Raw genomic sequence first — 15,551 nt, forward strand, 5'->3', positions numbered from 1 at the left:
AATCACTTGAAGGCATGAATAGAAAGACTGACCTTCTGCAAGAAGGAATTCTATCAGCAGACTGCCTTTGAACTTGACTGCAACTCTTTCCTGAGTCTCCAGCCTGCTAGCCTACCCTGCGGATTTTGGACTTCTACCTCATAGTCATGTTAAGTCAATTTCTTAAATCTCTCTATACACATATATACACCCCATTTCTCTGGAGAATTCCGATAAATTTGGTATTTATATTTATTTCTTTGCCTGTACGTTTCCTGGTTCCTTTTAGCTTTAGAATTCTATAAGAACAACTAACTACCTGTATGAACTTGGAAGCAGATCCCTCCCCAGTCGAGCCTTCAGATAAGATCACAGCCTTAGCCAACACCTTTGTTGCAGTCTCATGAGAGACATTATACTTAGCTCTCCTCAGATTTCTGAACCAGAGGACTGTGAAATAATAAATATATTTGCTTTAATAATATTCTATGAATGGAACTTAAATTCCTTTGGAATAGTCTTGTGTAATAAAGGCTGATTTGAATTGCAAGACCTGGGTCCTAGCCCCTGGTCACTTCAGTCTGGAGACCTGGGTCCTAGTTCCTGGTCACTGCCAGATAGTTTATGCAGGTGTCACATCTCTGAGATTTTCCTATCTGTAATATGAGAGGACTGGACACTGGAATTTTAGTCTCCCTTAAGTGCTACAGCATCAACTTTGAGGATTTGAAATAGCTCAACTGGAATTCCATCACCTCCACTAGCTTTGTTTGTAGTGATGCTTTCTAAGGCCCTCTTGACTTCACATTCCAGGATGTCTGGCTCTAGGTCAGTGATCACACCATTGTGATTATCTGGGTCGTGAAGATCTTTTTTGTACAGTTCTTCTGTGTATTCTTTCCATCTCTTCTTAGTATCTTCTGCTTCTGTTAGGTCCCTACCATTTCTGTCCTTTGTCGAGCCCATCTTTGCATGAAATGTTCCCTTGGTATCTCTAATTTTCTTGAAGAGATCTCTAGTCTTTCCCATTCTGTTGTTTTCCTCTATTTCTTTGCATTGATCCCTGAGGAAGGCTTTCTTATCTCTTCTTGCTATTCTTTGGAACTCTGCATTCAGATGCTTGTATCTTTCCTTTTCTCCTTTGTTTTTTGCTTCTCTTCTTTTCACAGCTATTTGTAAGGCCTCCCCAGACAGCCATTTTGCTTTTTCGCATTTCTTTTCCATGGGGATGGTCTTGATCCCTGTCTCCTGTACAATGTCACAAACCTCCATCCATAGTTCATCAGGCACTCTATCTATCAGACCTAGGCCCTTAAATCTATTTCTCACTTCCACTGTCTAATCATAAGGGATTTGATTTAGGTCATACCTGAATGGTCTAGTGGTTTTCCCTACTTGCTTCAATTTCAGTCTGAATTTGGCAATAAGGAGTTCATGATCTGAGCCACAGTCAGCTCCTGGTCTTGTTTTTGCTGACTGTATAGAGCTTCTCCATCTTTGGCTGCAAAGAATATAATCAATCTGATTTTGGTGTTGACCATCTGGTGACGTCCATGTGTAGAGTCTTCTCTTGTGTTGTTGGAAGAGGGTGTTTGCTATGACCAGTGCATTTTCTTGGCAAAGCTCTATTAGTCTTTGCCCTGCTTCATTCCATATTCCAAGGCCAAATCTGCCTGTTACTCCAGGTGTTTCTTGACTTCCTACTTTTGCATTCCAGTCCCCTATAATGAAAAGGACATCTTTTTTGGGTGTTAGTTCTAAAAGGTCTTGTAGGTCTTCATAGAACTGTTCAACTTCACTGAACTAAGTGCTACAATTCAATGTCTCTGTTAGTCATATGGTTTATTCATCAAAATAAATCCTGATGAAAGTCACAAGAAGAACACACCCTGGATTTTTCAGGCCTCCAGATTTGGTGGCAGTGTTCCAGCATCCTTTGTGCAGATAGCTATCTGTGTTCAAGTCCTATTCTACCTCTTCTTTTCCACTCCTACTAGTCTGTATCACTAGCCAATCAATGTCATGTACAGATTTTGGCACTTCTGCTTGTGGCCTGTGTGTGCATGCTCACAGTTCACGCTGGGCTCTGGATGCGTATACAGCACTAGCATTTGGTTTTGCCTTCTGTATTTTCATGGATTAAGTGGTGGTACCCAAGGGTGAGGGAACATGTTTCCAAGTGTGAGTCCTTTTTTTCCTCTTCTCATTTCCAAGGGGGTGTGTCCAGATCCCTTTGCCAAGCAGCTACTTTACAGGAGGCCAGGCAGTGGACTTTGCCCACTGAGTAATTGGATTTGCATTTGCAAATCAATCCTGCTGAATATTAGGTGAACATCTAGTCAGTCCCATGTTAATATCCCTTCTTTTTTTTTTTTTTGGTGCAGATTTTAAAAGAAAGCATGACTTGTCCAGCCCTATCCCTGAGTCCCAGTGAAGCAGCAGGAGGGGGATGAAGGAGGGTCCCAGGCCAGATTGTGGAGCAAGCAGTTTGTCACCTGCCCTGCCCAGTTTTCGCTTTCATTTAACCCCCCTGCAACCACTCTCAGATCTCTCAGGCTGTTTCTGCTGCCTATCAGCTTCTTTCCAGAAGGGATTTGAACAATTCAAACCAAAGGCAATGTCAAAGCTTTACAGTGTTACCACTCCTTAGGAGTTCTTAGATATGTTTCAACAGAAGACAAAATTCTAAGCCCAAAGGTGAAATTACAGGTGTCAACAATCAGTGGGAGAAGGTAGTGCTGTATTTCTGTCTGGCCATAGGAATAGGGCGGCTTCCGCAGGTTCCTCTTAAGGCTGGTCCTCATACTTGATTGGAGAAGGGCGCTCTGAGGGACTCTCAGCCCCTCTCTCCCAGCAGGGACCAGGAGATGTGGTGATGGTATGGGGTGGCTGGGTGCGCGCTGAGGACAGACGGCTCACCCTTCACCCTGATAATCATTAGAAAAAGAACAAAAGAAGAGAGGAGTAGGGGGAAGACATGAAAGAAAAGCAAGGAGAAGAGCAAAGAAAGGGACTGAAAAGCAAGAAACAAAAAAGGAGAAAGCAAGGCAATGGCGCGGGAACTTGGCGGCGGGGCTCCGTGCAGACTCGGGTGGGCTGCATCCCGGGGGGACAGGGAGGAGATGTCCCCATCCCCGCGGGCCTTCCGAGCTGCTCAGGTCTCGCAGGGAGGGTCTCCTGAATTCAGGGCGCCCGGCTTCGGGCGACCTCTGGGCCTGCCCCGCCCCCTCCCCCGCCGGGCAGCCGCGCCGGGCCGGGAGCCAGTCTCCCACCCACTCCGGCCCCAGCAACTTGCCCCTCGCTGCCAGCCTGGGGAGTTCCTCTCCCACCCCGCAGCCAGACTCTTCCCTCCAGCCCCGGGGCTGGGATCCTGGGTGGGGCGGCCGCGCCTCCGGGACGGCCCCCGCCGCGGATCAGCGAGGCTGGGGCCGCCCCAGGGCCGCGCGGGGCCCGGCCAGACGCCGCGGGGGCAGCCGCACCTGAGCCCCTGGTCCGGCACACTCGGCGCCGGAAGCGCGGGCGGGGTGGACCGGTCCCGGGAGCAACCCGAGCCTGCGGGGCGGGGTAGGGGGGGAGACTGGAGCCACAAAGCGGGTGACCACGTGCTGCCGCACGCCAGCGGACCCCTCCACCTTCCCGCCCACCCAGCCGCCCTGGGAGCCCCCGGGGCACCCCGAGCACCCAGGACCGGCTCCAAGGCGGACCCAGCCGCTTCCACGTTCTCGCCCTAACTTTCCTCCAACTTCTCCGTAAGGAGGAACCTGCCGCCCCGCCCGCCCCCTGGCCGCGACGATCCGCACTTGAACTCCGCGGCGCCGACCTTCCACCTTGCGCCACCCCGGAGCTGCCCGGGAAACGCCGATGAACTCTCCAGAAAGAGCGTGAAGGAGGAGGGTCCGGCCACCGCGCTCGGCCCAGGTAGGGGCTTCATCGGGGGAACTCGGAGCCGCAGAGCCTGGTGAAGGTGGTGGAGCATGACCGCGCGGCCCCTGGGGACCCCAGCGCAGTGATGCCAACATGTAAGTACCCCCCCTCCCCTTTCAGGTCAGAATTCCTTAACACCTTTACCTGTGCCCCCTTGCCCTGCCCCCTAACTCCCGGTCCCCGACACCACGGCTTTGTAAAGACTTCAGCCGCACTGAGCACCGACAGAATAAACCGGTTTGTCTTCACTTCGCCCCTCGAGGCAATGAGGAGTGAGCTGCTGTTTTGCCAGGCGGAGCTGTAACATGTGTGTGCGGCTGGCTTTTTTTTTTTCCCCCAGCCAGAGGTAAACCTCACGTTTGGGCGGCGTAAAGCATAATAAAAAAGGGCAGGGCTTCAAGAATGGGGAAAACGTTTTCGATTCAAATGCAACAAGAAGTCACAGGCGCGGTCGCTCCATCCAGGGGCCGGGCCCTGCCAAGAAGGCGCTCTCCTGGATCAGCACCTGGGGGCTTGGAAGGTACTAGTATGCGGAGAGAATGTTGACTTTACACATTGTCACCCTTGACTGTAGAAGTTATTCTTGGATCTTTGGGTTGTTTGAATGATTTTTTTTTTTTTTTTTTTTTAAGCGCGCAGAAAAGGTTCTCCGTGTACTTGACAGATTAAAAAGTCCTTAAAGAAGATGCCATTTTACGTGATAGGATCTCTGAAGAGGCTTGTGTAGAAGCAGGAGTGGGGGGTGTAGGGCGAGGAAACGCTTAGAGAAACCTGATGTGTTTTGTTTCTATGGACTTGTCCTCCAAGTGGTGAGGTGCCTCAGGGCGACCCCGCTGAAGGGCCCCCAGCACCGCTTAGCTTAGCCTTCCAAAATGGAAAAAGGAAGGTTGTTCTCGAAAGACCCAGCTTATTTTTGTGGCCAACTCAGAAGTTACTTTTTCTTGTAACATATAATTTTCCCTCTGGTGTTTTGTTTAATCTTGGGCAGACATCTGGACAGACATTTAACTCCCTTCCACTGACTAATATACAAGAGTTTCTAGAAATTGATAAACACCCTTCTTCCCCCAACTTTTGGAGCCTTACTTATTTCCACTTAAATTTCCTCTTTCAATTTAATACCTGGGAAAAAACCTGCCCCTCAGGCCTGCCTTTTTCCATTCCTTGGACCTTCTGCCTTACTCCCTCCAGCACACATTTTCAAAATAGGAAAAAGGGTTAGTGTCCAGAAGCCTAGCCCTTGGCCGGTCTGTTCCTGGTAGTGAGCGGTATAATTAGAAAGGAACCACTTATTTTTATTAAACTGCATGTGAAGTCATTCCACACCTGTGAGTTTGAAACTTTCATTTACCCAGTGGGATCAGCAAGGTATAACCTGAAAGAATTTATTTTGGGATGTGGCCAAATAGCTTCATATAAGACTTATTCTTATATACAGGCAACACATTTTGAATGAATGTGAGTTTGTTTTAAGCTTCAGTTTTTCCTGAAAATACATAGTAAGGGTTTTAATAGCAGATGTTTGTCTAGCTTTCTATAAGCTTTCCTAGGTGATTTGGACCTTATGGGGGAAAAACTACATTATACATGAAAAAAAATATAAATACCAGGTTTTAAAAGATGTGAAACTGATCAAGTAATGTTAAAATTTCCTGGTTATGAAATTATGTAGTCCATTTGAATTATATATGATTTAAAAAAATCTTAATGTCATTATACAGTACAAGCATGGATATTTAATCACAAAATTATTACTCTGATTCAAGTTTTTTATTGAGCTATTTTGACAGAATGTTTTTCCATTTCTTGTCAGATTGCAACTTTTTCTTTTTTCCTGGTTATAATTCATATGGAATGGTTTAAGATTATCTGATTCTTTTTAGATATCAGTATATTAGGATATATGGAAGTAATACCCTTTCCAAGGTAAATATTCCTACTATCTCATTGAAAATGTAATTATAATTTAAATTTTTAATTTTGATAGATTCAAATATATGAATTGTTTGAATATGTTTTCTGCCTACTCTTGTGGATAAAGAGTGTTTATATATTAGTACACTCAAGTTGTGGAATTAGAGACTTTACAAATATACTTTGGAGTTGTAGTGACTGCATAATTTTAAATTTTAGTAGATTTAGCAAGACTTGCATTAATTGGTCTCAAGCTGCATGAAGCTACTGTTCCATTTATGGCTTATATAAATTACATGACATTGTGCTTTTCCAGTGTGAATGGTGAATGAGGCTATTGTCTCTTGGCTTATGGGAAATATTAGAAGCTTGTAGTTTTACTGCCCAAGTGGACACGTCACTTTGATTTCTGGAAATAATGATCTGAAAGAGAATCAGTTTACATATTAAAAATAAACTGACAGCTACTTCCTTAAACCTGACTGTTTTTCTGACTGCCCATGTCTTACAAGGGTTTACATTTCTAATGCGATGATCAAAAGTTTCTAGAGACCATTTAGACTTTAGACTAAATAAAAAAAGACTTTGTTCAGTGTGTGTGGCATGCTTGGGCAAAATTGCATCTTTCCACTTTGTTTCTAATTGGATGACATTAAAACATTATCTGCATTGGACGACGTGAAGAAGCACAGCAAGTGACTGGGGCTATAAACATTTAAAGGCCATTTCAGTCGTAACTAAAAATGCCAATAAAACTTGAGTGCACTACCTGAGTGTCATCTTACTCTCCCTTATTAACATTACTCAGGATGGAATTACTTGGAATGCCTTAAGGAAAACTTCAATATTGCTGTAATGAAAACATTTACAACAAATATGACCAAGGCTTAACATATTTAGTATAGAATTGGTTAAAAAAAATCACTAGAAAAGAAAATGTTTATAATGGAAATTAACTATACAAATCATTCAATATGCCAATCCAAATAAAGGAAATCCAAATGAGACATTATGTTTTCTATCAAACTGGCAATGATTAAAGCAATATTACCCAGAAGTGATGAGAGGCTCATTAGATAAACACTGATACTCTTCATTGTAAAACTGTACATATGTATTTACCTCTACTTAGAAATAATTTTAAACCTCCAGAGAAGTTGCAAAAATAACACGAAGAACTCTTGACACAGAATCACTTATTGTAAATATTTACCCCATTTGTTTTATCATTTTTCTTATCTTCTCCTTTCCCCTGTCTGTAGACACACACACACATACACACACACATACTCTTTTTTCCCTGAATCATCTGAAAGTAACTTACATTTACTGGGGCTTCAGGGTTTATTTATTTAATTGAAATTTTTGTTGAGGTATTTGTTGATTCACATGCAGTTTTAAAAAATAATACAGAGACAGCCCAGGTACTCTTTACCCAGTTCCTCCCAATGCTGACATTTTGCAAAACTAGAGTACAGTATCACAACCAGGATACTGATACAATACACCTCTCTTTTTCAGATTTTCCCAGTTTCATATGTGTTTGTGTGAAGGTGTGTGTATTTCTCATGATTGCTTAATTTCATCTATGTAAAGCCAGTTATGTATATTATAGCTCAAGTAAGGGGCAAGATTTGTACAGATTTCAAGAATTATAAACCTTTATGCTTTTTTAAAGTGAGGAGTGAACCCAACTTAATAAAATAACTTACTTTAAGTAATATAATAGCACTTCATTATTTAGGCTCAAGAACATGATCTTTAACCAGAAGATGAAACAAAATTATAAGCAGGCTTAAATAAACCAAATTACCATGCTTTTTGTTCTGGAAGAATTGAGGCATTCTCTGTGCTACTCCTCATGTCCCTTCCTGAAAAGATTTGCCATAGAAATACAATTGGGATATAGAGAAAGAAGTTAATTCTGACTACTGCTAATATTAAGAAAATTAGTACCATGTTAATTTCTCCACCAATTTCAGAATCTCTTCACTAGTTTCTCTTTAATTGTGACTTTTTAGAGGAGTCAGTAGGAGTAAAGAGATGTAAGACAGTAGGTTTTTTTTTTTAATTTATTTTTAATTGGAGGATAATTGCTTTACAACGTGGTGTTGGTTTCTGCCTTACAACAGTGTGAATCAACCATAAGTATTCATGTATCCCCTCCTCTTGACCCTCCCTCACCCCTCCACCCCATTCCACCCTCTAGGTCATCACAGAATACTGGGGAGGTTTTTTAGATTATTTCAGTGATGCGTTTGGATTAAATGGTGTCTATATTCCTATAAAAGGGCTGAGTTCTAAAACTTTCTGATGCAAGATTTAAGTACGTTGCATCTTGCAGTCTATATACGTTGAAGAGTGAGTTTCCAATAGAGTTAGCTTGGTTCTCAAAAAGGACCATTGAGTTGGAAGCCAGGTGACCCAGGAGGTCCTTTTGATTTTGCTATCACTGATTATGTGATCTTGGGCAAGTAGCTTAAACATCATAGTTTTTTCATTTGTGAAATGATGGGTTTTATTCCATAACTTTTAGATTCTTTTCAGGTTATGGAAGTCTATGACTCTGTTTTACTTAAAAACTATTCCTGTTCTTTTCAATAGAACGCTGAGACCACAACTGGAGTGACACAAAATTATACTCTGTTTTTTTGTAGTTCCTGTTTGGAACCTTAGTAACCCTGTTCAGGATTTTCCATTCTTGTGAGAAAGTTGTTTAAATCCCAGGGATGTGTGTTTGCTAAGTGATCCCTTGAGAAGACAGACAGTGCTTTCCTCCCTCTGTTCTATTCTTAATTTATTTGTTTCTGTTCTTCAGTAAGCAGTTAAGTGGATGAAAGTTGGCGTGTCATATGGTTTATGTTGGGTACAAGTGCTTGCCCTGTCCTGGGTTCCTTTGCTGTACAACCTGATGAAGTCCTGAGAACTGGAATGCATTAAGCTCTTGGTTGCCATTTGCGGCTCTTGTCTAATAGGACTGTAGGCAGCTTTTGTAAAATAGCTTCAGGAGAGAATATGGAACTCCTAAGTGTCAGCACCTTTTATAGCAAAAGAAAGGTGCATGAGCACCTGAAACAGACACCGTGAAATTGAGTGTCACCAAACTAAGGAACGTCATTCCCTGAGTATTGTTTAGAAGACATGGGAACATAAGAGAAGGGCACTATTCACTAATAGTGTCCTGATGCTGATAAAGGAAGATTGTCATGTACCACAAAGATTGAGAAGCTTCACTTCTCCTGGGCTAATATTCCTTCTGTTAATGTCTATGAGGCTACCATCCAGGCTTCATTGGTTTGCCTGTTTGTTTCTCTGGGCCTCAGTTTCCTCCTCCATAAACGAAGAGGTTAGACTTTATCTCTGGCCCTTCCAGCTCTAAATTTCTTTGAATATATGATTGTTCTTTAGTCTCAGAAGTACACTTTTCCACGCTCAGCATGAATGGGAAACACCTCATAAATCCAGCATCAATGGAAAATGGGCCCTTCTTCCAAATAAGTGAACTTTCCATGCGACAAAGGTTTACTGGCCACCCTTTTCAAAACCCTCGTTAAGTTCTATGCAATGTTAATCTAGTTCTTTCTGTAATATTCTATTTACAGAAGAGAAAATAGGTTCAGAATTTAAAGTACTTGCCCCCTCAAAACACACAGTAGATAGAGGTCCCAGGATGTAACTATCTGTGCTATTCCAGAGTTCACATCCATTATCATTTTGTTATTATCAATGACTCACTGGGATTTCCCAAGTGGCACACTGGTAAAGAATCCATCTGCCAATGCAGGAGATGCAAGAGACATGGGTTTGATCCCTGGATTGCAAAGATCCCCTGGAAAAGGAATTGGCAGCCCACTCCAGCATTCTTGCCTGGAAATCCCCATGGACAGAGGAAACTGACGGACTGTAGTCTAGGGGGTCACAAAGAGTTGGACACAACTGAGCGATTGAGCACGGCGAATGATTCACTAGAACATCTTGCTTCTCATGTAAGCAGTAACACTGCTTTTAATTTCAAATATTTTGGATGGATGTATTTGAAAATAGACCTCCCATTCAAAAATACCTTTTAAATTAATATTTTAAAATGTTTATTGGTACAGTTGATTTACAATGTTGTGCAAAAGTACTATGTAGCCTTTTTCTTGTGTAGAGTTGGTTTCTGCTAAGAGCTGTGTGATGCTGGGGCTTCTAGTTTGGTGACTATAAAATAACATGAACAGAATCAGATACTATTTTAAACTTCTTCTTTCATGGCATACTTGAATAGTCTACTTCATCTTTGTTCCAAGGAGATCCCAGAAATAGCTACAAAGTCAATAGATTGGTGTTGGTTTATAATATTGATCCTATTGTCTCTTCTTGGTAAAGTCCTTTTTTTTCTTACTTCACTGGTGACAGAATAACCACATATATATTAAAATGCTCAGGATGATAGTAACAATAAAAATAGCTAATATTATTGAACACTTGGGCTTCCCTGGTGGCTCAGCAGTAAAGAATCTGCCTGCCAGTGCAGGAGACACAGGTTTGATCCCTGGGTTGGGAAGATCCCCTGGAGAAGGGAATGGCTACCCACTCTGGTATTCTTGCCTTGGAAATCCCATGGACAGAGGAGCCTGCTGGGCTACAGTCCAGGGGGTTACAAAAGAGTCGGACACGTCTTAGCAACTAAACAACAACAACAACACTGAGCACTTGCTGAATGTTAGACACATTTCTTAAAAGACATGATTTGACTTAATCATCCACCAGCTCCATGGACTAGATTGATGTTCCTGTTTTACAGGTGAAAACTAGGAGGTACAAGGTGGTCAAGTCAATTTTCCAAGGATTACCTAGTTTATCAGTAGCAAACTCAGGTCTGTCTTGACTCCAGAGCTTATTCTCTTTGCTACTTAAGTAGTCTCTACTTAACAGTCTGTCAGATAAGTTAGAAGGGCAGGCTTGAGGCAAGTGCAAGAATCAGTTTAATGTCTGATTTTTATTATTCAAGTATTTCTATTACCACTTTCTGATTTTCTGTTTATTATACATTTTTTCCAGATAAGCAACCTTCAGGTAAAGAAGTATTTTACTGTGACTCCAAAGCATTGTTTTAGTTGCTCCTCTTTTAGAAATAAAATGATTCCCAATTATCACTTATAATGAAAGTAACTCTTGGGATTTTAAGATCTGGAGGTTTCCTTCTTTTTTTTTTTTTTTGGAGGTTTCCTTCTGCCACTCACCTTTCTTCCTGCTTCATGACTCTCCTGCTCACCAGTTCATTCATGGTTCCTTTTTGTGACTGCCTTTCACACCCACTGCCCCCTTCAGTGGTCTGCCTCTTTTGATAGGGCTACGTCAATGGAAGGTAGCATGCCACTGTCTTCAGCCAAGATAATATGGATGTTCCCATCTAACTCATTAAGCATAATTTTGAGTTTAGAGGTAAGACTATTGTACAGAGAATTGACGGTCTTCAAAGCACCACCCCTCCATTTAATGTCATTTATTAGTTTCTTCAATACTTGGTATTTACTAGCCGTTTAAAAACATTGTTAACTCTTAATATATATAATTTTAGAACTAACATTAGTACTAGTTAAGCTTCAGTACTTAATTTTAGAGGAAAGAAAAAAGTTTGGGTGCTTTGATTTTAATATTTCCACTTGTAAAGCAGCAGATATTATAAAATAAAAACATTTCCTTAGAGTTTAAATTTCTGGGAGATTATAGAAGAGGTTGATAAAAGCATCCTCTTGGTACTCAGATGGGCATGTGACTGATGATGCTGAAGATTGATGCTAGAATTGTTTTTTTTTTTTAAATAAGTGATTTTTTCCCTTGAATTATCAGAATACTTCCCCATCTTTTTGCAGGAATCATCTATTATATACCTCTGATAAGGAAGTTGTCACCAAGTAGCAAATAAAATGCATGGGTTTTTTTCTTTTAGCTAATTAGCTTAAAAGGGAATCCTTAGTTTATCATCTTCAAGGTTTCTTTTCTTATTTGGAAGCAAGGCGGGAAAAAGTTCTTTCTCAGTCCCTGCCAGAAACCTACAACGTTTTCTGACCGAATGCTTTACTAAGCCTAAGTGTCCTGATCGTTGCTTTCTCTCATGGCAGGATGTTTCACTCAGACCGAATGTGGAGCTGTCATTGGAAATGGAAGACAAGTTCTCTTTTGTTCTTATTTGCTTTGTGTCTTGTGTATGCTCCTCTCTCAGGTAAGTAAGACTTTTTCTTTCAAACTCTGTGTTTAATAATGATGACATTGCCTTCAGTGTAAGTGTGCCTTTTATTTGTTGACTTTTTCTGTCCTTACAGGCTCTATGGGCCTCTCATTCCTCTTGAATTATGTGTGAATTCTATTACTTTATCGTTTTATTTTCTTTGATCTTCGCTACATTTCTTTTAGTTTTATTTATTTATCTAGCCCATATTGAATGATAAGATAGCTACATACCTGACATTAAAAGTGTGCTAGCTGTGTTCTACGACTGAATAAATATACAGCACTTAACTCTATTTTCAAGTTTTCATTCAGTTCTTTACGAAAAGTAGAGACTTTGTTATTATTCTGATTTTATTGCCATGTATGAGACAGGAATTTGGAATTAAGTTTTTAGACCATGAAGTAGTCGCCTTAAAATGATGTGACAAAGTTTATTTTAATTACAGTACTTTTGGAATGAAGATATTTAATTTTTGAAATGAGTACAATTTTTTTCTCAACTTCGAAACAAAGCCTTTTTAGCTGTTATTGAAAGCCAAATTTTCTATAAACAGCTAGTTATGTGAATGAGACAATAGGAACCTGAGGAATGTTAATGATCTTTAAAAGTTACCTGATTTTGTTGCTTGAGCAAACTGAATTTCTCTTGTGCCCATTTTATTTTGCTTTTTTTTTTTAACAGCTATATTTATTCAGTTTATTATATTTTCCTTTAGAATGAAATCGTTACTCATGAAGTCTTATATACTGATTACTTGGAATTTACTCAAGATTTCATATGTTCCATATTTATAATATACCTGTATGTTATTATAAATAATACATATAACAAATCATGGAAATAGATTGCTAAAATTGCTTATTCATAGATCATAAATACTTTTTTCCCAAGTCATCACGTATTTTAAGAGTTTCAGCTACTTAGTTGGAAAATCCCTGGTACTTAATGTTTAATGGTTTCAAAACAGAACTGAACTTTGAGTGGTTTTTTTGGTATATTTGTTTCAGTTTCATTAGAAGTCTATTTTTCTGTTACTTTCATTGTCAGAAAGAAGAAGCATGCTTGTAAAGAGATCTGAAAATTGTATATATGTTGGGTTTTATCATGTACAGTTGAACTACTTCTTGACTTTCAAAAGTGCTTCTCCAAGAGTCAATTACATGATGTAAGATGAATTAGGAGATTAAAGTTAGTTGAGGTCTGTTTACTTTCATTTTGTTAGGTCATGGCATTTGTAAATTTTCAAGGTTTCTTCAAGAATCAAATTGGGACTTTTTCTTTTAGATGTCAGTATGCTAATTGATATGTGCACATTCATTATTCTTATCATGTGAATAAATTACATGAAACCCATGTTTTTAGACTAAACAAATAAGGTCAACTGAGCTGAGACCAGGGTGGGGCAGGGGAAGCACCTGGGATGTACAATTTCAGGAGACTGTCATTCTCAAGGGTACGGGAATCAGAGTGCTTAAGTGTATTTTTAAGTTACTGTCTGACACGAGAAATCTTTTGAAGGAATTTCTCTTATTACTCCACATGGTGTGTGTATCACCTAAGGCTTTGTGACAGAGAGTTACCTGTGTTTACTCATGAAGCCAGCATATTTTGTATCTATCTGTCTTACACGTGACTCACTTAAAATGCCATCGCCTTCCACATGAATAGCTGAACTCACAGAAGTACTTTAGGGGCTATTACTGGCATTTTTATACAGAATTTTTGCCTTAACTCAGTAGAGGGTTCATGAAAATAATGCATATTAAAACTTTACTATCAATATATCTAATTTTCAGAGTCCTATCTTTAAATCATGGTGTAATATCGCTATATTTTTAAAGCGATATTTTATGCTTAACTGTGATTTTTGTCTCTGTATAGGAACTCTGACTTTTTTCACTTCTATGGATGACCCCTGGATGATCTCATTGAATCCAGTGTTTTTAAGTGGCATCTTGATTGCCAGTGTCTCCTCAGTACTTATCTTTGGCCAGAGCCCCTTTCTGGACCCTGGAGTTACCTCTTGGATTGCCTGTCCTCAGACACTTGGATGTATAATAGGCCTCAAACTTCACATGTGTGAACAAGATTCTTGATTCCTACCTCCTATCCCCAAATCTGCTTCACTCTCATGCATTCCAGTACATCCTCAGCTCAGTTCAGTCGCTCAGTCGTGACCGACTCTTTGCGACCCCATAGACTGCAGCACACCAGGCTTCCCTGTCCATCACCAACTCCCGGAGCTTGCTCAAACTCATGTACATCGAGTCTGTGATGCCATCCAACCATCTCATCCTCCGTCGTCCCTTTCTTCTCCTGCCTTCAGTCTTTCCCAATACCTCCTACTTCCTGCTATTCTCTCCTAAAGTCACTGTTTTTTAGACACATGTTCTTTCTATTCCTTGACTGTGCTTTCTCAGTACCCTTTTCTCCCTAATCTTGGTTCTTTCTTGATACTCAGGCCTTAATCATTACCATCTCAGATAAGCCTGCTTATCCCCCAGTACAAAGGAGCCTTGTGGTCACTCTCGTTTTACCTTTAGTGATAACCTGTTGATTTTGGTTACTCTTCTGCTTGTTAATGTTTTGTTAATTTGACTGCTATAGCTGGATTGGAGGGTTGGCAAAACCTCTTGATTGTTGAGATTGACACTTAGTTCGGATGATTAAAAATTAGGATCCTATAGTTTGATTCTGATAATATCCACACTTTACCTCATAACGTAGAACTACAACTTTGAGTCTTCTAGGCAAGTTAATATTTGTAGTTTCGTGGACATTTACAAAGCAAATTGTATACAAGGTTTATACCCTTCAGGATTTTTTTTTTTTTTTTTTTTTAAAAATGTTTTTTTTTTTTTTTTTTTTTTTTTTTAATTTTATTTTATTTTTTCTAAATTTTTAAAAGAAAATCCATCCTGAACCCTCCTCCCTCCTCCCTCCCCATACCATCCCTTCAGGATTTTAAAAAGTAATAAAGAAAAAGAATGCCTTGTCTTTTGACAGCTGATGAATATAATTTTTAAGAAGAACTACAGCAGTATGACCTTTGAATATTTAAACTGGCCCCACAGAAGTACAAATTACAAAATGTGATTGTTTTTTACCCACTTCTTGATAATATTTAGGAAGGCTGATAACATCCAGTATTATCAAAGTTTGGGTAAAAGGCATGCACTAACATGGCGGCTCTGTCTTTTGGGATAAAACATGGAATGATACACATCAGGTTTTAAAATGGATTATTACAGGGGCATAAAATGGATTATTTTAGGGTGGGAGTGAGAAGCAGGAAAGCGATGGAACTTCATACAACTACAAATTGTTTGCCTTGTTACAGTGAGCGTGTATTATTTTAGTAATTTGGGGAAACAAAAAATCTTGATGAAATGCTTTGGTGTTAAAAAAACGCATTAAAATATTGGCCAGAGAGACTGTTGACATGTTATGAATATTACACTTTTCTGTTAATTATGACCGTTACTCTAGCTGTTCCTTCACTTGATAAGAATCTCCA

General features: G+C 40.1%; 1 protein-coding gene across 6 annotated transcripts in view; it reads left to right on the plus strand.

Moving 5' to 3' along the window:
- The first annotated feature begins 3,551 nt into the window (after nucleotides 1-3,551).
- ADGRG6 (adhesion G protein-coupled receptor G6) overlaps nucleotides 3,552-15,551 on the plus strand; it is a 152,081-nt gene continuing 140,081 nt past the window's right edge. The window contains exons 1-2 of one of the 6 annotated variants that reach the window (XM_070376773.1): nucleotides 3,552-3,998; nucleotides 11,925-12,025. In XM_070376773.1, the coding sequence (XP_070232874.1) occupies nucleotides 3,997-3,998; nucleotides 11,925-12,025 (103 nt within the window). In that variant the 5' untranslated portion in view covers nucleotides 3,552-3,996. Of the gene's footprint in view, nucleotides 3,999-4,255; nucleotides 4,424-11,924; nucleotides 12,026-15,551 lie in introns of those variants that run through there. The other 5 variants (XM_014479941.2, XM_070376769.1, XM_014479942.2 and 2 more) reach the window with 5 other exon arrangements.

Source organism: Bos mutus, chromosome 9 (assembly GCF_027580195.1).
Source record: "Bos mutus isolate GX-2022 chromosome 9, NWIPB_WYAK_1.1, whole genome shotgun sequence".
NCBI classification, from domain to species: domain Eukaryota; kingdom Metazoa; phylum Chordata; class Mammalia; order Artiodactyla; family Bovidae; genus Bos; species Bos mutus.